General features: G+C 52.3%; 1 protein-coding gene and 1 long non-coding RNA gene across 5 annotated transcripts in view; one reads left to right on the forward strand and one right to left on the reverse strand.

Annotated features, from left to right (window-relative positions):
- Positions 1–21,367, reverse strand: part of DLGAP4 (DLG associated protein 4) — a 192,912-nt gene that overhangs the window by 48,364 nt on the left and 123,181 nt on the right. The window contains exon 1 of one of the 4 annotated variants that reach the window (XM_059133304.1): positions 13,356–14,395. The exons of the other annotated variants lie outside the window; for them this stretch is intronic. Within the exon in view, the coding sequence (XP_058989287.1) occupies positions 13,356–13,386 (31 nt within the window). The 5' untranslated portion in view covers positions 13,387–14,395. Of the gene's footprint in view, positions 1–13,355; positions 14,396–21,367 lie in introns of those variants that run through there. 4 annotated transcript variants of the gene reach the window in all.
- On the forward strand, positions 3,959–5,778 carry LOC131807737 (uncharacterized). Its single transcript, XR_009344590.1, has 2 exons — positions 3,959–4,854; positions 5,307–5,778. It is a non-coding gene; the product is annotated as an uncharacterized LOC131807737 (long non-coding RNA).

A 21,367-nucleotide genomic window follows, 5' to 3' on the forward strand; every position in this document is an offset into this window, starting at 1 on the left:
GGTGAAGAGTTTCAGTTTTGCAAGACGGAAAGAGTTCTGGGGATGGAGGTGGGGCAACACGTGATGGTACTTTCTGCCACTGAACTGTACACTTCAAAACAGGTAAGACGGTAAACTGTTGTTCCGTGCATTTTATCCCAAATAGCTTAAGAATGGGGGGGGGGGCTAGTGAGGAGTCTACTAAGGGATTCCTTACAAATGAGCCCAATTATCAAACTGCTGTTTTACAACCCAAATCCAAAAGGTACAGAATAAAATATTTAAAACTACTATAACCATGAATTCAAAAAATTTCTGCCTTGAGTTAAACATGTTTGTGAGCAGGGGCTGATCTAAAATCTGCCTGCAATCTCTTTTCTGACATTCAAGAAAGAGAAACCAGAAGACAAAATTCAAATAGAAAATAAGGAAGATCAGAGGTCCCTTGATGACAGTCATGGATCTACTGGTCTCAGAACCTTGGAAATGAGGTGGATGGGAGTGTGTGTGGAAATACAAAGCTTAAACTAAAAAAAGAAGTAACTATAGAAAATGGAGGCGGGGGTCATTCTAATCTCATTGCCTGGACAGAGTTACTAGTGTATCATTCTATACCAAAACTTTTTAAACTGTGATTTTAGAATTGCACCCTTGCTAAAAAGAAATAGAAACTTCTGCTTTGGCCTCCCTACACAGTAGTGTGGCAGAAGAGAACAGTGAACCAAAACTTTAAATCTTGATTAAGCTGTGTGACTTTAGGCAAGTCACTCAACCTCCCTGTTCCATCACGTCTAAAAACAGCAATAGTAACTGCAACCTGCAACAAACTGCCAACAGAAGCAACAAAGCTTTGTGAACTGTGAGGCAGTGTGTGAGAGGACATGAGCAGTAAATAAAAAAAGCCTTTTCTTGATGACTTAGCACCAGGATGGAAACCAATCAGAAGGTAAGCATTTGGGAGTTCTGATGTTAATTTTTAAAACAAAAGCAAAATACCTCTTAACCCACTGACACCTCTGGCTCCTACTGGGCAAGAAGAGTTGTCTGCTTCAGAGCGAACAAGGTCGCTGAGAAGACGAGGCCCTGACTGACCTTGCAGACCACTCGACAGAATGATACAACGGAACCTCTCTTTGTTTCTTCAATATGCTAAGCACTTACTTTTTATTTTACTTATTAGAGAGAGACCGCGCATGCGCACGCACAAGAGAGCAAGCACCGGCACAAGCAGGGGTGGGCGTGGGGGGCAGGGCAGAGGGAGAAGGAGCAGCAGACTCCCTGCTGAGCAGGAGCCCAATGTGGGGCTCAATCCCAGGACCCTGGGATCATGACCTCAGCCGAAGGCCGACATTTAATAACTGAGCCAAGCAGGCGCCCCTGCTAAACACTTTCCACCTAAGGGTCCTGACCCCCCTGCGATTCCCACTCTGCCCCTGGCTGCCTCTTTCTCACTGGCCACCTCACCTTCCAGACATGCCATCCCCATCCTCTCTGAATATGGCCCTCTCAGCATCTATTTGTTTCCTCTGGGGCTCTTGTCGCAAGCAGACAATATCTTGTGTATTTGTCACCTGCTGGGATGGGGACTCCAAGCTGGATGGAAGCTCCTTGAGGAAAGCTACCAAGTGTGTCTTGTTCCCGCCCCTCCCTCGGCTCACCACCTGGCTCTCTGAGCACAGGAATGGCTGACCCTTTGGAAAGAGAGGTGATGGCTGTTTGCAGGTCGGAACCGGCTGGGATGAACCCAAACCCACCTCCCACCACGTTCCTGTGGGCTGCTTTGCGTGTCCCCTCTAAGGAAACCACCAGGGCAGCAGGAGCGGAGGAGGCGGCGGGCTTTCACGGGTGCTGTCAGAGAAGCCCCACTCCTCCTCCCCAACCCTGGCCCACAACTGCCCCCAGGCAGGCAGGAAGGCACCTCCAGATGGCTACCACACCCCCGTGCAGGGCAATACCATGTCATGAAGTGTAGGAAGACAGGGAAGGCAAGAAATTTCGAGGAGAGCCTGGAATTCACAATCTATTCACAGTGCACTCAATAATGGGCCCCAGCAGGAAACTGGCTGCAGGACTGAGGACCCTCCAGAGACAAGCTCTGGCATGAGAGCCCGAGGGACTCTAATGGCCCTTGGCAGGCATTCTGGCTTGATCTCGGCTCTCCTGGCCCCTGGGCAGCCAACCCTTGCCATCCTTGTCCCAACCACAGCACCTTTCTCTTCCCTACCCCGGACACACCCATACCCCAGGCAGTGAGGGTGTCTTGCCTTTAAAATCTCTGTCCACCTGGATCCTACCCAGCTTCTGAGGTTTTGAAGGCCACCTCCTCTTGAAAGCCTGCCTTGATTCAGCCAGAGTCCCCATCAGAGCCCTGTACTTGGCAAACAATAACTTGATGTCCGTCCAAACACCCCATCCAGTCCACCTACAACTCTCCAGGCATGGGAGATGGACAGTCTTTAGCTATTTCAAGTCTTCGCTCTCCCCTGGGATATAACAGCAGCAGCTAACATTTTTTTCAGTGGTTCCTCTGTACCAGATACTGGGCTCAGTGCATTACACACACTTTTCTCTTGTCCGCACACTGAAACTAATGTCAGTAATATTATCTCTATTTTGCAAGCAGAGAAACTGAGGCCTGGAGAGGTTAAAGAACTTGCTCAAGGTCTCATAGCTCTAGGTGGTGGCGCAGGACCTAAACCCAAGCAACACGACATCAGAGCTAAGCTCCTGACCACGGGTCTATGAGACCTCTGGGGTGTGGGCTCCTCCCCCCTGGCCTGGCTCAGCCTTCCAGCTGGGCCTTATCCATGCCCGCTTTCTGCCTTCCATAGAGGCGGCACGGCTAGGGGTGGATCATTAGTGCAGTCCTTCACTGAGGGCCGCCTGGTCGATCACCCAACCTGGGCACAGCGTGGGCCCTCAGGGAGCAGCCCTGAACCAAAATGGCTGTGTCTGGGGATCTTGTGATTATGCAGACAAGAGAACACAGAAACTGTATTTGTTGAAACAACAAAATTGATACTGTATCTGCTTTGGCAAGGCTGAGAATTTTCTGAGAAAAAGCACAGAGAAATAGGAGCTCAAGAACTCATCGAGTTAGATAACAGCTAATCTTCGACATACACAGACCAACCAAATCAGGTGTGAAGCACTCGCTAGCTTCCAAGGCACCAAAACTGACTGAACTGAGCAGCAGAGCTGGAAAGAACTCCTCCTGCCAAGAAACCAACAGGGAATCCGAAGTCCAGAGCTGGAGAGCCTGAGGTTACCTAAAACTCAGGAAGAAGCCATGCCTCCTGCTCCCCCAACCCCTATCCTCTCCAAGTTTTGGGGACTGGGACTGGAACCAAGGTTGCCTGGGTTGCCTGGGTCTTTATGAAACCGCCAGGAGTTGAGGTAAGTGCCCACCCCACAGTGACTGAAAGTTTAAAAGTCTTCACAGTGGAGACAGGGCCCTAGCTCTTACCTTCAGGGAGTGGAACTGTTGTGTGAAAGCTGGTTTTGGGAAGCCAGGATTTCTTCCCCAGGCCAGCACAGGCCCAGCTCAGCCCTGCCCCGGAAGGACGGGAGTTTAAAAGGCTCCTCACCTGTGGCCACACCCCGGTAAGGCTGACTTTCACCAGGGAACCCGTCCGACTGGCCGTCTCCCAGACAGAGGCAGGCCAAAACGCCACCGCCTGTCTGTAGCCTGGCGCCTATCCCGAGGGGCCCTACTAGCTCCTGCCCCTGCCGGGACTTCAGAGCAAGAGGGAGAAGAGGCCTCCCTCCTCCAGGGAGGCCAGATCGGCCTGGGTACCCCAGGGCCAATCCCAGCCTGGGCTGGGTCTGAAGCAGCTGCTTCCGGCTTTGCCTTTCTCTTTCACTTTGGTTTTTAACCCCAAAGTGAAACTAAAGACTGGGACGATGTGGGAAAGATGGGGAGAGGTAAGGCCTAGGAGGGCTGAACCCCTGGCTTCTAATTCCAGTAATAAGGCTGCCCACTCACCTTGGAGGAGGCCCTCAACTCCCATTGATAAAATGGGAGGGAGGAACTAGGCTCGTGATTTTAAACTAGTCAATTTGAACTGGAAAAATTACAGAACTTCTCCTTCCTCATCCCTATCATCGCTGAAGGCTGAAAGGGAGCTACAGAAATGCCCCGTGGGGGACACTAAAGGACCTTCCTGTTGGCCTGGAAGAGACAAAACTGGCCTCGGGGGGCTCCTGGGTGGCTCAGTGGGTTAAAGCCTCTGCCTTCCCCTCAGGTCATGATCCCAGGGTCCTGGGATCGAGCCCTGCATCAGGCTCTCTGCTCGGCAGGGAGCCTGCTTCCTCCCCTCTCTCTCTGCCTCTGCCTACTTGTGATCTCTATCTATCAGATAGGTGGAATCTTTAAAAACAAAACAAAACAAAATAACTGGCCTCGGTGTAGGGACCCTCCTTGCCTACCTCTTCCTGACCTGTCGTCTGATCACCTTCATCCTAAGTGGGCCCTGGAGAGTTCCAGCATGCCAGGGCAGAGCAGATGCATCCTAGGCATGAGTCTGCCTGTCCTGGCATGGCAAGTGGAGCCATCCACCAACAGCTGCCCCCCACACTCCTAATCTGACGGCAGCCCAGGCCATCTGCTAAGACCGACGGCAGCCCACCCAGGACTGGAACAAACATCAGACTCCACAACTCCAGGATGCCTGGCACAGTGTCGAGCTAAGACCACTATAATCTATTTTATGGGGGTTCTCCACTGGCTGGCTTACCACATCTTGCCCCTAGCCTGAGGACATTAGAAAGGCATGGATGAACCTCCCCACTTTTCAGATGAAAAAAACAAACAAACTGAGGCTCAGAGAAGGCCAGGGACACAATGGCCCAGCCTACATGGGATTCAGGAGCTCAGTAAGTATTTGCTGAATGAATGAGTTTGCTGGCCCAGCAGCTGCCAAGCAGGTGCAGCCCAAGCCAGAGGGAGGATGCAGTGTGGGCGGGGAAGGGGGGGTGGGCGGGGGGAATATGCTTCTCCCTGGAGACCAAGTTATCAACAAGTCCCCAGGTACCTGTAACAGAGTCCCCTCCAGCCCATTTCTTCCCTTCATTCCTCAATTCCTCTCACCTGCACCTTACTCTGGAAATACCTCATTGGCTGAGGACTGCTGAGGTACACTGGCCAACCCCCTTCCCTTGTCTGGGCTGAAATAGAATAGTCCGTTCTTAACTAAGGAAATGAACCTGAACCTAGGGAAGGCAGGGTACTTTTTAAAAAAGACCCATTTTCAGGATGCAAAAGAAGGCGATTCAAAATATTTCACAAAATGTTAGGTGCACAGACTCTTTGTGACGATTTCATGCAGGTCACCCACGTACACATAAGTGGGGAAGGGTGCACGCTACAGCACTGCTCACAGCTGTGAGACCGGAAACAATGGAAATGCCCTCCAGCAGAGGACAAGCAGACACCATCCGTCGGCGCGGCTGTCACACAGTCATGGAAAAGGGGGCCATGGACCTGTGCATCCACAGCAGAGACAGACTTGCATAAAGACGATAAAGTAGGGGTGCCTGGGTGGCTCAGTGGGTTAAGCCTCTGCCTTCGGCTCAGGTCATGATATGAGGGTCCTGGGATCGAGCCCCGCTTCGGGCTCTCTGCTCAGCGGGGAGCCTGCTCCCCCCACCCCCCACCCCGTCTGCCTCTCTGCCTACTTGTGATCTGTCTGTCAAATAAATAAATAAAATCTTAAAAAAAAAAAAGACAAAGTACAGAACAATAGGCTGCAGGGACAGAATATGCCACTGTTTGTGCAATAAAAAAGGATGTTATTGACACAGTTGCCTGCATATGAAGAGTATTTCTGGAAGGACACATCAAGATTGTTCACACTGATTTTCTAGAAATGGAAGGTGGAAGAGATATTTTCCACTGGGCACTTTTTTTCTACAGAGTTTGAAGATAAATGTGTTGCTTTTTCAATAAAAACATAATTCCTATACCCAAAAATAACTCCAGTAAAATGCTTACCTACAGAAATCTCTCTCTATGGCTCAGGGATCAAAGTCCCTGGGGGAAGGGCCCAGGCATCTGGATTTTGAAGTCTCCTCAAAGGCTGCCGCTCTCACCTTCTACAACAGGTGGCCAACCTCTGAGAGCAGGCGGAGGCAGCCTGGACACTACAGGGCTCCGGGCAGGGGGGGAATGTCAAGGAAGACTCAGGAAAAACTTGGCCTTAAGGTATAGAAGAGCCCCTGAAGAGAGCTCTGAATGTGGAACAGGTTCAGCTGAGAGTTCCTACAGGGAACAGTGGGGAAACGATGCCAGACCGGTAAGACAGGGGCAGAGGCAGGATTGTTTCTTTCAGTAGGAGATGTTGGCAAGTCCCTACCTCTCTTACACTTGGTTCCCACTCATGGGACCTGAGGGGGCAGGGCCAGAAATCCTAGGATCTGCCTTTATTTCATCTCATTTAATATTAAAGGAGGCAACGGAGGGCCCCCAGCTCAGCACATGGCCACAGGGCTCCACACCTGTGTAGACTGTAATCAAATATTTGGAGGACAGAGAAAATTCAGGCCAGGATCTTAGGCACAGCAGCCTTCAGGCGACTTTCCCCGCCATCCTTCTGACCCCTCCAAAGAGGAGGAGCAGATGGCCTTCTGCTGAGATGCCCTTCCTCACCTTCTTATTAATAATTAAGTCATTACTGAAGGCCTCTTTTGTCACTTCTGAAGTTCAGTTTGCAGAGACTGTCGCCTTGGCTAGCTTTACCACGATGCTCTAGGCTGAGGGCTCACGGGCTATGATAGTCCAGCTCTAAGCCACAGGCTCAAACTACAGGGGTCTGCAGAGGAAAGGGCCCAGCGTGCAGGTCAGGAGTGCCGGGGGAGGTCCTGACTAGGCCTCATGGATGCTGTGAACACTGGGGTGAGTGACCCCGTCTCTAGCCTGCTCTGCTTGCCACTGCAACGCCAGCTCACTGCCTGGTCCTCAGCAGGCGCTTCAGTATTTGCGGAATAAACAAGCAGCTCAGCCCGTGAATACCAACGTGATCTTGGTCAAGTCATTTTCTGCAAAACAAGGAGGACAAGTGTAGTAACGACCTCCCAGGGTTGTAGAAGATCTACCAGGATAAGGTGGATGAAAGTGCTTTGCAAATCAAAAACAGGCTAAACAAACAGTAAGGATTCAGAACCAAGATGCTGAAAGTAAGATAGAAAAAGGAATATATGTGCGAAGGGTCAAATTTCTGAGAAAGCACGGGCCAAACAGTAAAAAATTACTCAAATGAATGATTACACTTGAAAGGAACAGTCCAGGCCACTCTACTCCACTGTTTCAATGTCTGAATAGTATTTTCTCAGGCTGTGTCTGTTTGAAAGGAGCACAAAAATCCCTCATTCAAAGCTCGGTCTAGATTTTGGTATGAAAAAGAGGGCTGCACTTACAATCCGATCTTGCCTACAGTTGGCCTCTGCCCAAGTAGACTGGCATATGGATCCTGCGGGTGTTTACTGGAGGCAAAGGAGGGGCAGGGAGGGGAGCAGAGTTCAGAGGCTGCGCCTGCCATGTGGTGACTCTGCCTCATGACCCAGGCCCAGCTCAGGGGGACACGCAGAGGAGAATGACTGGCCAAGCCATCCATTTCCTACCTGCACACTGGGACCAACCCTTGCGGCCTCCCACGGAAGCCACTTAGTAAGGACCGGTTCCCTTCCCCTTCTCTCTGCCCAGGAGGTACCCCTGGTTGCAGCCCGGGAAATGGGAACAGGGCTCCATCACCTGACTCTCCAATGCCAAGAGCAACCTGGGACAAGTCCCTTCCTGCCTTTGTGGGTGGTGGATTCCTCTGGCTGGGCAAAGGAACACCCTCTCTGGTGGCGGCTGGCTGAGAATCCCAATGGACCTAGTCACGGATGTGCCCCTTGTTGGACTAGATATGTATGAGGTCTGACTCTGAAGGCTGCTCACAGCCTGGGGAGGAGACTGAAGATGTGAAGGCCCCTTGCTTCCCTGACTCTCCTACCTTAAAGAAAGTCTAAATGGGCACCCAGTCCCAATTCTCCAGATCTTTAGAAAGTAAAGGCTTATAGGCTTTAGGGGAGGTATTTGTGTGTCCCCATTTCAAGGGGCAAGAAGGCTCAGATTATTCCTGGGACCCTAATAATAAGAGTTTCCTTTCCGAAAACCAGAGCTGAACTATGGGAAGAGTCAGGATTTGCAGAGAGTCAGCCCTGGGTCTGAGCCACATTTTCCTTATCTGTAAAAGGGTACACTTGCCTCTGGCTTGGTGTAAGGGTTTCCGACAGCATCCACAGAGGCCCTGGCAGAGAGCCTGGCATAGAGCAGGTGTACAAGCAATTTGCTTAGACTAGTATTTCCTCCCCCAAAGCAGCAACACCCAACATCTTTCCCTCTGGCCCCTAAGTCCCTGAATGGGCTCTCTAAGGGGCACAGCACCCTCTGCGACCCCAACTGTCTTTTCCTGGCTCCACCCCACACCTAATGCTCTTCTTTTACCTGGATGCTTGGGAGGCTTCCTCCCTGTCACCATTTTTATTCATCCCAATTCACCCAGCCTGATTTACCTTCTTGAAAAGAAAATTCTCCACTTGGGCTACCCCTGCTCTAAAATGGTCCATGGCTCCCCAAAGCCTCTGCTTCTCCGCTGATGTTCAATGCTGCCTACAACTTCCTGGCCCCTCCCAGATTTTTCATCCAGAGTCCTGATGCATCAGCAAAATCAGTCCACTCACTGTTTCCCTAAATACATGCTTACCTTCCAGCCTCCACACCCCTGCCTTTGCACAAACCATTCCCTAGAATGTCAGCCCCACCTTCTGTCTCTGCAAATCCAGCCCCCCTCAAGAGGGCTCTTGTTTCCTCTGGCACACACTCACTTCTTCCTTCTCAAACAATGCTTTTCCTCAGCAGACACTTAATTACAGACTGTCACACAGTCTCTCATAATTGTAGGCCTTGTCTCCTTTGTCAGACCATAAGTTCCCAGGAGCAGAGGCCCTGTCTGTTCTTTCCCATCCTCTCAGAGCCTGGCCCAGGGCTGGGAGGGAAAGCGCTTTCCAAGCCCATCTGGCTCCAGGCTGAGCCAATCCTAGCTCCAGACACTCAGGACCACTTCTCCTGCTCTTGCCCCATGAGAAAACTTCCCAGAACCAAACCTCAGTGTTCCCCCTCTCCACTGGCCAACCCAGGCCCATGATACAGAGAAATGGAGACCGAGGTGGGCAGACAGGGCTATAGTTCTTGCCCAGCCCTGGCATGGCCTTGGTTTGGGATCCTAGGCATGTCCCTGTCCTTCCCCTTACCTAGGCCTGTTTCCTCACTGTGAAACAAGAAACGTTAATCTTTTAGCTGTAGAAAATACAGATATTATTTGTTTTTAAGGTAGCCTTTCTTCCCAGGAGTGGATGGGGGAGGAACCGGCTGATTCCAGTACAACCTGAGGGAGAGGAAGCAGCCACAGCCAGGACCGGGAAACCTGGGAATCTGAGAGGCACTCAGCCTGCACACATCATCAACCTCATTAAATTCCTGTTGACGACTGGATTGCATTCCTGCCCAGGTGTTCAATTCCATAGCCCTCACGCTGGCCAGGTCCGACAGTGTCTGCTGCCAGGGTTGAGCAAGGGAAGGGCACCTTGCTTATGGAAACAACCAACCCTGCCCAAAACAAAGACGAGGAGGAGCCAATTTCCTCATCTGTAAAATGGGGGAAAATACCAGTATCTGCGTCATGGGATTGCTACAGTAACACAGTCAGATCATGCTATAAACCACCCAGCACAGTCCCTGACACGTGGTAAATGGAAGCAGAGCACAAAGATTTCCATTTCTTGAGGGGCCTTTACTACATGAGTACTCGCCCTCCTGGCAACCTGGGAGGAAGGGATTTCCATCCCAACAGGACAAAAGAAAACAGAGGTGCAGAAAGTTGATCAATCCTAGGTCACACAGTGGGGACGAACCAAGCTGTGATATAAACCCAGGAAAACTCTCAGTTCAGCTTTTCCCAGGGTGCAGCCCACAGGATCTCCGCATCAGACTCCTCCAGAGGGCTGGACTTGTAAAGTTGATTCCTGCCCCTGGACCTGCCGAAGGAGACTCTCCGGGGATGGAGCCTGGGAACCTAAACTTTATAATGATAAGCAACCTGAGTTTTTTATACATATTAGGAAACTGAGGCACCAAGAGGGGAAGTGACCACTTTTCAGCAAGTGTGGACCTGGGGCAGAATTCACAGTCTGTTTGGCTCGAGAGAGAGCGAGAGCAGCAATCAGAGACTTCCGGAGGAGGTGGTGGCATTTGACAATGCGGGCCTGGAGGGGTAGAGAAAGTACCACAGGGGGAGGGTACAGCACAAATAAAGGCTGGGAGCTCAAAAGGCCAGGCAACAGCTGTTCAATGTTGCTCATGCTTCCCGCACTCTGGGGAGCCACCACTGCAGCCTCTCCCTAAGAGCCCAGGGAGAGCCATTCTAGAACCAATCTGAGTTTCAGAGAGGAAAGCCTGCCATGCTGCTGTCCTACAACCAGCAGGTCTCCGGCCCTCTGGGTGTGTCTGGCTGCTGCTCAGGATGAGAAAGCCAGGGAAGGTGGTGACTCAGTCCACGCCCGGCCTCAAGCTAGTCCCGTTGAAGTTTAGGATGAGCTCAGAGGCTGAGGAAATGTCAAGCAAACCCTCCCCTGCAGAATAGATGCCAGACCCAGAGAAGGAGGCCTGAGGGGCAGGCTACCAGACAGAAGCAACACATCTGGAGCAAAGCTGTGGGCTGTGGGAGAAGAAGCCAAGAGGTCTAGGCTCTAGCCCACCCCGACACTGGCATGCTATGGGACCCTGAACAGGTCCTTGGGCCTCTCTGGGCCCCCTACTCTCCATTCACCTGTGAAGCAGAGAGAACACCAGTGGTTTCTGATTTCCTCCCAGGACTGTTCTAAGGAACAATGGCCAGGAAAGCGCCTGACAGACTACACAATGGCTCACAGAGCAAGTGGGGGAGATTAGAGGATTACTCTTAGTGTTTACTATAACAAGTCAGGTGCTCTCCTTGTTACCTGAACCTCCCCCAGGTGGTCACTGGAGGGGGGAAGGTGGGGAGAAGCTGGGTCTACCTTGTTCCCACAGAGAAAAAAGTGATCCAGATATCCCTGGGAGATGAATTTATTAAGTGCCTACTGTGTACTCAGCATTTTTAAAATATATAATCTCACTTAATCCTCCGCACAATCCTGTAGTGTAAATATGATTATCTTGAGTACAGATGAGGAAACTTGAAGCCCAAAGTAACTTGCCCAAGATCACACATGGAATGAATGATGGAGACCAGTTAACACCAGCTTTTTATGGCTCTCAGTCCCACATTAATTCTACTACCTGTAATAGTTTATCTTAGAGGTAGAACATGCCTGGTATAGAGGCCCAACTTCAGTACTGCCTCCCCCTGGAAGCTTTTCTGAACCCTCTGCCCACACAGGATTTCTCTCCCTCCTCTGAAACCCCACAACACATGATCAGCGCACACCCTGCAGCATTCAAAACATTCTCCCTCTCGTTCTGCGATCAAGCACACCTTCAACAGGTAAGATGAGATGTAGGTACAAATAGGTGGCCTCTGAGTTACCTTAGAATCCTGAAATGTCAGAGCTGGAAGCACCTACGAGACCACGCTATCCGGCTCCTTCATTTTGCAGAAAGAATAACAGAGAGGGGGACACTTGTCTGAAGTCACACTGTGTCTTAGCATAGCCAGGAATAGAACCCTGGCATTCTGTCTCACAGAATTTCTTTAGGGATTCTATGATTTCAGAACCAGTTTTACAACAAAGATTCTTATTCCCATTTTACAGATAGGGAAGCTCAAGCCCAAGAGAAAGTAGCCTCCCTGAAAGTGGGTACAATGTGGGGCCCAGAATCCCAGCCCCCTACTTCCAGGCCAAGGACCAAGCCCTTCTTCCTCCTTATTGCACGTGGTCCGAGTAGTGTGTCCATCCAGCACAGGACCCACAGTAAGAGGTCAATGGATGTTGGAAATTGTCATTATATACCAGTGGGGAAGTGACACCAGCCTGACTGTGACTTCCTTAGAGGCAGTGCCATGGAATAGGACCAGGAGTCCCCGGCCTCTCTGGGCCTCAACCATAAGACAAGGGTGCTACAACAGCTGATCTCCTGCTTCAGCTCTAGGACATCCTAGGCTCTTTGACAGCAGACACCCCCCCCCCCCCCATCTGTGGAGCCTCTCTGAGCTGCTTTCCTACAGGGAAGCAGGAAAAGCAGGCAAGGTTCACAAACACAAACTGACTGACCTCATTCCCAAGTGCCTCTGGCCACGCAGGACCCACCCTCAAACAATGGGATGGAACATGGAAAATCCACCTTTCTCCCAGAGCAGACATCCAGCTATGCACACCTGCCTATCTTTACAAACTGACAAAGAGCAACCAGGAATCAGGTTATAAATAAGGGACCGCTTGCTCCCTGCCCCATTGGAAGGGCAGGTATATTCCTGAATAATCAGGTGGAAATGGAGCAAAGGGTAAAGAACTCTGGATGGGGAGTCCTGGCGCTGGATCCCTGTCCTAGCTCTGCCATGAACTAGCTGTGTAGCCTGGACAAGCTGCTTGCCCTCTGTGGGCTCAGTTCAAAGACACAGCAACACATCACAGCACATGTCTACAGACGTTTCATTTGGTCTTCATGACAACCTGGTGAGACTAGCACAATTATTCCTTTTACAGATGGAGAAACTGAGGCTTGGAGAGGTCACAGGTCCCACACAGCTTGAAGCTGGCGGAATCAAGCCCCCGGGTTCTTAGATCATCCAGTGGAATACTCAAGGGTGGTCAGACTAAGAACTCTCTCCCCTCATCCTGGCAATCTCAGGAAGACCAAAGCAGCATGATAACCTTGTTCACCTGCCCAGGCTGGTGGCCTGCAAGGCTCCGGCCACAAACTCTACAGTCCAGCTGCCTAAAAGGCCGCACCCCCCTGCAAAATTTCATTACTCAAGTTGGCAAGAACGCAGCCCCCACCCCCAGCCGGGTCTAAATAAACACCCAAGTGATATCACATCCTGCCAGCTCCAAAATAGCCCAGGCCTGCCCACAAGCGATCACAAAGTGCCAGGCCATGCAGGACCAAGCGGGCGGGACGTCCAGCCCATGGCACCCTTCACACACACTCAAGCAACTAAAGCAGAAGCCTCCGAGCAAGAAGGCGCCCCCACTCCCACCTCTGCCAGACAGCCTGGCCCCTCCCTCCCTGCCCCTTTGTTGGGAGGCTCCAGAGCCTCCTGCCCCAGCGCCAGCCCTAGCCCCAGCGCCAACCCCATGGAGCCTCGCCGCGGCCAGCGTGCGGGCGGACTCCAGCCCGACCCGGACACCCCACCACTCACATTGCTTCAAGAGCTCCAGACACAAAGCCATGAGGGCCAGAGTGGGGTCAGAGACCCAGAGACCGGCAGAGACAGGAAACGGGAAAGGGAGAGACAAGGAAGCAGAGAGCACGGGAGACAGGGGGCAGGGGCAGAGAAAGCAAGGGGGCCAAGAGCCCTGGGGAAAGAACAGGCTCAAAAGGGGGCCTTCAGCACAAGAGCCATGAGTGGTGAAGCCACTGAGACAGATGCAGGGGCAGAGGCAGTGAGAGCAAAGCGGGAGACCCCGACCCCCAGAACTGGGGGGCCACCGAGGCCTGAGAAAGAACAAGGAGCCACAGCCACAGAGACAACCCAAGGGATAGCAGGGAGGGGTGAAGTCTGGGAGCTGGGGAGCTTTTGGGGGTCCCAAGAGAGAGACCCCAAGGATCTCGGAGGTCCCAGCGTATATGAGGGGCACCGAGAGGAAAAACCCCGAGGAAATGAGGGCTAAGAGAGGGGCAAGACCGCAGGGATTTGAGGACAGATGGAAGGGAGGACCCCCAAAGGATGTGAGGGAAGCTGAGAAAGGAGTCGTGGGGGAGTGAGGGCGGTGTTCTGAAAAGGCCCCCCAAAACAGGAGGGCACCGTGAGGGCGGGTCCCGAGGAATGGGGGCGCCCAGAAAGGGAGGCTCCGAGGGATGAGAGGACCGCTTTGAGGGGGACCCGAGACCGGGGAGCGAGGGAGGGGCTGTGAGGCACCGCGAGGGCAGAGACAAAGAGACAGGGAGCCGGGGAGAGACAAAGCGTACGGAGCGGGGAGACCAGCCCGAAGGCTGGTAGCCGGACAGAAGGACGGAAGCGCGAGCAGGCGGGTGGACGAACGGACGGACAGACGGGGAGGAGGGCGGGGGCAGGGCCGGGCGGGGGCGGCGCCCGTCTCCTCGCGGGGCCGCGGCTGCTCCGGGCGGCGCTGGGCGGGCCCCGGGCGTCCGGGCTGAGGAGGCGGCGGCGACGGCGTGGACCGGACAGACGGACGGAGTGACGGACGAGGCCGGCGGCAGCTGCGGCCAGCGGCGGGCACTCACCCTCCTCCCTCACGCGGCCCGGCCCGAGGCTCCGGTTTTGTACGCCCGAGGGGCGGGGCCTCCGTGTTAAAGCCCCGTGCCGACCCCGCCCCGCCCCGCCCCCCGCGTCAGCCGCGCGCGCGCGCCTCCCGGGACTCCCGGGCAGGGCGGGGACGCGCAGAGTCCGCTTGGCACGTGGCCCGGCGCGCGCGCGCGCGCGGCTTGGCCGGTGCGCAAGCGCTGGGCGCGCTTAGCTAGCCCACGCCCAGGCCGACTGATGGTGAGAGAGAGCGCGCGCCCACGTCGGCACGCGCATGCCCGAGCGCCGGGAGCTCCGCCCCTCGAGCCGCCCAGCCAAACCGGTTCCAGCTGGAACGGGACGCATGCTCCCTGCCGGGGGAGGAGCGGTACGAGCTCGCCCTAGTTCACCGTGGCGACACCTCGCTGTCACTGGGGGAAACTGAGGGTCCCAGCAAGCATCCTGACCTGGTGACCCGGTCTTCTCAACCCTGCTTGGTCAAATTAGACCTCAAGTACTATGGACTCTACGTCCTAAGTGTTTTTAGTTGGCACCTCCCATCCTCCCTTTGCTGTCCTCAGAGTCCTCCCGATTGGGTTCGAATCCTGCCTCACCCTTTCCAGGACTGCGCGACCTTGTATGAGATATTCTTTCAGCCTCCCTGAGCCTTCGATTCCTCTTCAGCAAAAGAAAACCAGCACACTCAGTATGCCCTGAAGGTCAACGTGCAGTAGGCGCTAAGGACCTAAATTATTCCCTTCCCCTGTCTCGAGGCAACTCCCTGTTCCCCATTTCTCTCCCGGTAGTCCCCCACTCATGGAATCGTTTCCTTAAAGCCTCACCTCTCCAGACTGTACCTACAGGACGTCTGCCATCCACAGACCCAACTCCTGTTGCCGGACCCGCCTTGCTGGGTGACTTAGGCAAGTCCCTTACCTTCTCTGCACATCTCTTTAATAAATGTAAAATGGAGAAAATAATCTTAATAAGATGATACAGTGTTTCTGATATTACTGTAACCTTTTTTGTATAAAGGCATAATAATAACAAAGGAAAATGAGGATTATTGAGCGGTTTCGATGCCAGATACTGTGCTAAGCATTTTGAAATTATTAGTTTACCCTGTCCTAATCACAGTCACTGTGCTACACCTGTGCTATTCACATAACATTCATCTTTAAATTGACTCAGAAAATTTAGGACACCCCTGAGGACACGCTAGGCTCAGTTTTGCTCGGCCCCAGCCCCATGGAACCCCACTCCTGTTCCAACGCACCAGATACCCTCCTGTCCCAGGACCTCTCCTCCCTCCCTGGCATACCTCCCCAGCTTTCTCCAAGTCTTTGCTTAAACATCTGTTTCTCAACGAGGGCTACCCTAACAATCCTGTTTGTGCTGCAACCCTTCCCCTTGCTGTGGGCTATTTTCCAATGAATCATATACTGATATGTGTTATTTATTGTTTTGCCTGCTCCCTGACCTACCAGGTGACCTTGACCTGACACTCACCTTCTGTAGGCTGTAGTTTGAGAGACTTCTGTCACATGTGTATATGCATACATATGAGAGGTTAAACTGGGTTAATTCAGGAATGTCAGATATGTGTAAATATTCTGGCCATAGCAGACATCACCAATCGATGGTGGCACACTTCTCTGCTGAACTAAATCTCAGTCTTGGGCTCCAGGGATCAGAGATGACACAGGAGCTGAAGTCTATTTGCAATCTCTGGACACAATGGTCTTTGAGGTTCCTCTCAGCCCTGACACCCCCGGAACTGGAGTGTTCAATCTGACAGGAGCCTGTAGTGTAATAATCAGAGATTGTGGAAGGCTAGGCCTGGGGGAGGGAGGACAAGGCTGAATGGAGGGTTGACTGCTTACTGGAATTTTGTGAGCCTCCCTTCCTCTGTGGAGGAGGGAGTGAATCAGAGGAGAAACTGGGAACATTCTGGGGGAGAGGGGAGGAGACAAAGAAGGGACTCAGAGGATGACTTGGATGGGAGGTATTTAGGTGGGGAAGCGGGGGTCCTCAAATTCAAACCTCACAACATTGGTGGAGAATTTGAAGCATAGGGAGGGGCTGGAACCCCCCAGAGTGACACAGAACAGAGGAAACTAGATCTCAAGACTCCTGAGTAAGGAGCAAGCATGTATCCCAGGCCAGGAAGCTATCCCAGCTCAGCCTAGAGCTTCAAGGACTACCAGGGAGAGCCCTCCGATGTGTGTAACCTGGTGGGTGTGTGTGTAAACACACATGCACATGGAATCACGTGCTGGTGCAGAGGGCACAGTTGGCAGGAGCTAGGGGCTGGGAGTGGGGGGGCGCTACCCAGGCCCCTGGGGGATGCCACAGCCTCCCTTGTGGTTCTGAAGGAGTGGGAGAGATGCAGAAAGGGAGGCCAGGGAGGGAGGACGGCCAGAAACTGGGAGGGGAGGAAGTGGGGGGCTGGGGAGGGGAACGGAGTTGAAGGAGGCAAACTGAAGGCTGAGATGGTGAGAGAGAGGGCAGAGGAAGCTGGAAGAAAGGGATGGCAAAAGGTTGGGAGGAGAGGAGAATGAGCACGAATGGGAGCTGGGCAGAGGAAGGGAGTGGGAGGGAGAGTCTTCTTTGTTCTTTCTTCTCTTTCCCAGAAGGGGAGAGGAGGCAGGCTGGGGCTGACAGGGGGGTGGGGGGATGGCACCCCTGTGGCCCCTTCCAGTTGGGTCCTTTGGCTGGGAGGGGCTCATATATATAGCCAAACTGCTTCCCCTGCCGCCCTAGCTGGAGCTGACCCCGCCTGCCAGTCACCTGCCAGAGCTATTTCTGGAATGTGGAATCTGGGTCAGAAGGGGGGAGGGAGAGAGAGAAAGAGTGGTGGCAGTGGTGCTGGCAGCTGGGAAGCTGGTGAGCTCTAAGTGGGTGGGCAGGCAGCTCCAGGCTCTGCCCACGGCCACTCCAGAGGGGCCCTCCCCCTTCCAGGCTCGCACCGCCTCAATAACTAACCACTCCTCGCCCACATCCACCCACCTGCCCACATATGGCCTGAATCCATACATGCCCACCATATGTGCCCATGTACGAGTGTGGAAGAGCTTTCATACCCCTCAGCAACCTGGGGGCTCAATGCAGCCCTAGGGGTGTGTGTGTGTGTGTGTGTGTGTGTGTGTCTGGACTTCTCCCTTCCTGCAGACAGAGCTGAGGAGAGGAGACCACTTCTGAGTAGGGGTGACCCCTGTGGGGCAACAGTGGATGAAACAGGGTGGCCCTGCGTGTTGGCGTGGGTCTATGTAGAGGGAGGTGGTTATGCACAGAAATGCCATGGATGGTTGTGCAAGTTTTCCACTGATTAAGGATGCCACATACAGGGCAGACATAATTAAATTATATACTCATGACAAATCTGTGGCAGATGGCAGAAAAAGACCTTATTCTAATAAAAATTATACATCATGACAATTTTCCAACAGATGGCAATTAAGTGTCTTGGGGGGAGTGCCCTTTCCTAACCCAGCACAAGTGTTCCGTATGGACCAGCTGCAGTTCTGGGCAGATGGGAAAATCTGGTGGCTTTGGTTTTCCCTGTGAGGCAGGTGGGTTTACCTGCTGAGCATGAGGGGATCGGAGGGTAGAGCGATGAGCAAGTATGTAGTGGTCACTGGGAGACCCGAGGGAGGGCTGACCTGGTAAATGTCAGGATGAATTTTTTCAGTGGCTCTAATCTACTAGGGGCATGATTTCCTCACAGGTGTAGGGGGGGCATGAGTCTTGAAAGAGATACACATGTGTGTGAGTGTATGCAGGTGTATGTAGACATAATGTGTGTATTGCACCTGTGGAGACTATCCATGTGCATGTGTTTTCGTAACTTTTCATATCATACAGAGATCTAAGGGTCTACAAGTTCATGTATGTCGTATCGTACAGAGATCTAAGGGTCTACAAGTTCATGTATGTATGTATGTTCATGCATGTGTTTTTGTAACTTTTCGTATCATACAGAGATCTAAGGGTCTACAAGTTCATGTATGTCAGGCGCACTTGTACACACACGTCTGAGTTGGTAGGAGGTGTTGCTACATGATGCTTTCTTGAGTGTCTTGTTTGATCTAAAGCCCCCAAACTGAGAATAATTGGAGGCCCACAGCCCTCTATTTAAAGCCAGCTGCTGGATCACCCAAACAGGACAGTTCGGAGTGGGTGTGGTTGGTTGGGGTCTCTTTTTCTTTTTAAATTTTACTTATTTATTTGTCAAAGAGAGAGAGAGAGAGCACAAGCAGGGGGAGTGGCAGGCAGAATGAGAAGCAGGCTCCCCGCTGAGCAAGGAACCCAATTCAGGGCTTGATCCTAGGACCCTGGAATCATGGCCTGAGCTGAAGGCAGACGTTTAACCAACTGAGTCACCCAGGTGCCCTGTCTCTTTTTCTTCTTAGATTTTAGGTTACTCAATCAAGAGGAGCCGAAGCCAGACCTAACATAAATCATGAGATCCTGTTGTTATGATTAGATGAGACTTTGGGGTTCTTGAGGATAAGTGTATTTAAAAAAATGTTTATTCGAGAACGAGAGGGAGACAGAGTGTGTGTGTGCTCATGCACGAGCACACGCACTAGCGTGGGTAGAGGCAGAATGGGAGGGAGAGAAGCTCAAGCAGACTCTGCACTGAGAGGGCCCCACTCAGGGCTTGATCTTATGACCCTGAGATCATGACCTGAGCTGAAACCAAGAGTCAGATGCTTAACCAGCTGAGCCACCCAGGTGTCCCGGATAAATGGTGTATTTTCTATGTGAGAGGAACGGAATAAATATGGCCAAGAGAGTGGACTACAGCAGATTCGATTATCAACCCTCATTTTTCACCCCTCCCTGTATCCACACCATTGCTATAGAAATAGTTTCTTACACAAAGGTAGGAGGGTACCTCTCCATTCCCGTCTTTGAGCTCAGTCATGTGACTTCCTTTACCCCATGGAATTTTAGCAGATAGTATATTCATAGGGGCCTTGAAATGTGCTTGTGTCCTTAGGCTTGCTCTCTTGTGCTTCTGCCAAGAACATGCCCTGAATGGGTCACTGATCCCAGGAGGACCTTTGGTTTCAGGAGGAGGATGAGAGAGTTGTGGGACAGAACTGTTCCCGCTGACCCACAAAGCAAGAAATAAGTGTTCATCGTTGTACTACACTAATTTTGTGGTTCTTTGTTATGCAGCGCTATTGTGGCAACAGCTGATCGATACAGGGACCTAAGCAGTTCTGGGGTATTGACCCATCCTTAGTCTATTTATGAGTGATTGGGTTTGGGGAAGATTAGAGAATGAGTGTCTATCTGAAGAAAATTGCTGGTGTGCTGTATGTCCCCCCAGGCCTACTTCAAGCTTAGAGAATGGGCCTGATGATGGGAGAATCTGGCCCTTTCCCTGAGGCTCCTAAGGGAATACAGCAGGATGCCTGGGAGAGCCTGGCAGGGATCCCCTGGATTTGGAGGCCCTAGAAGTGGGCCTCGGCATCTGGTAGACCTCCGAAGTAGAGCCTGGCAGGGTTACCCATGAAAGCAGGTCCAGAAGAAGGGCTGTAGTGAAGCCCAGACTGTCAGAGCTCCCCAGGACAAGGGCCTCATTGTCACACAGGTAGAATGGGAGTCAAGGGAGAAAATGGGGCCGGAGTTGTCATCAGAGAATTTTGCCCAAGATGCCTGCCTGGCAGGACCTGAAAAGAGAAGCTGAGTTGGGAGGAGGGGGTCCAGCAGAGCGAGATGCGGAGGGGGAATAAGAAGCAGTGGGCTGGAGGGGGACTGCCCATGCCAGGGAAGGAGGCACTGTGAGGCCTTCCGAAGGTACCACTTAGCAAACAGCCAGTGTGTGGCATCGGTCATCCAGAAAGTCCCAATACCCAAAAACACCTGTGCTGGCTACCTTCCCCTGCCATCTGGAGGGACCAGAAACGGCCCCTAGTGAACAAGCAACAGAGTCAACAATGACCACCACACCCAGCTCCCTCTTGCGGGCTTCATGGCTCTACCTGCAGAAACGTGAGATCTGAGGTTGGTAACACTGAAGCTTCGCAGTGAGGCCCGACCTGACTAATACCTAAAAATGAGACTATTCCTTATGGTCTAAAAGTGACGGGAAAAGCTCAGGGATCTGCCCAGATCTCACCCAGGATTGGAAAGGCAATGGGGAAACAAGTTGTTTCTTGCACTGCCCCCCCGTAAAGACAAATACATTCATTTGATAAGCTAATTTCCTGCATACAGAACATGCATAGGATTTAAATTCATTTATTTACATCAAACACAAGCTGAACACTTGAAACATGTCTCTTTTCCTACAACAATCCAACCCCAACTGCTTCTGACTGCCAGGAAAGTCAGAGTCATGTCTGAACACCAACGATCATAGCTCCCACCATGCGCAAGGCCCTGCCTAAACACTCCCTTATCTCGTCTTCCCAAGAACTCTCTGGGGCCTGGCTTCTGCCTCGGTGTACAGATGAGGAAACGAGACTCCTGAAGGAAAACCAGCTAGCCAGGATAAGATCGAAACTCTCTCTACTAAACCAGAAATGATCTATGATTTTCCCTGGTCTGGGTTTTCATGGTTTAGTCTGTGATGCAGGGTTCCCTTTTGCTCTGATCATGCATAGCCTGTCACCAGAGAACTTACAAGTATCAGAAAGGACAGGTGGTCTCTGTGGATAAGAGAGACACCCGCAAACCCAGCTGGCTGAGAAGGCTCAGTGCAGACACCATCCTCTTTCCTGTGGGTTCTAAACCTCACCATAGGTTTGCCTACCAGAACTAATCCAAATGGGGAGGTGGGGCTTCAGGGAGCCCCACCCACCAGCAGGTGGCTGCTCTGAGCCAGGATTGGGATCCCAGAGTGGGAGCCCTCTCTGACCCCCTCCTCCTACTGCCAGAGATGACACCGGCCTCTGTGACCCCCATTTGAGCTCCAGTTTGTCCTTTACTGGGAAGTTCAGTCTCAAGGCCTC

The sequence above is a fragment of the Mustela lutreola genome, chromosome 9 (assembly GCF_030435805.1).
Source record: "Mustela lutreola isolate mMusLut2 chromosome 9, mMusLut2.pri, whole genome shotgun sequence".
In the NCBI taxonomy this organism is placed as follows: domain Eukaryota; kingdom Metazoa; phylum Chordata; class Mammalia; order Carnivora; family Mustelidae; genus Mustela; species Mustela lutreola.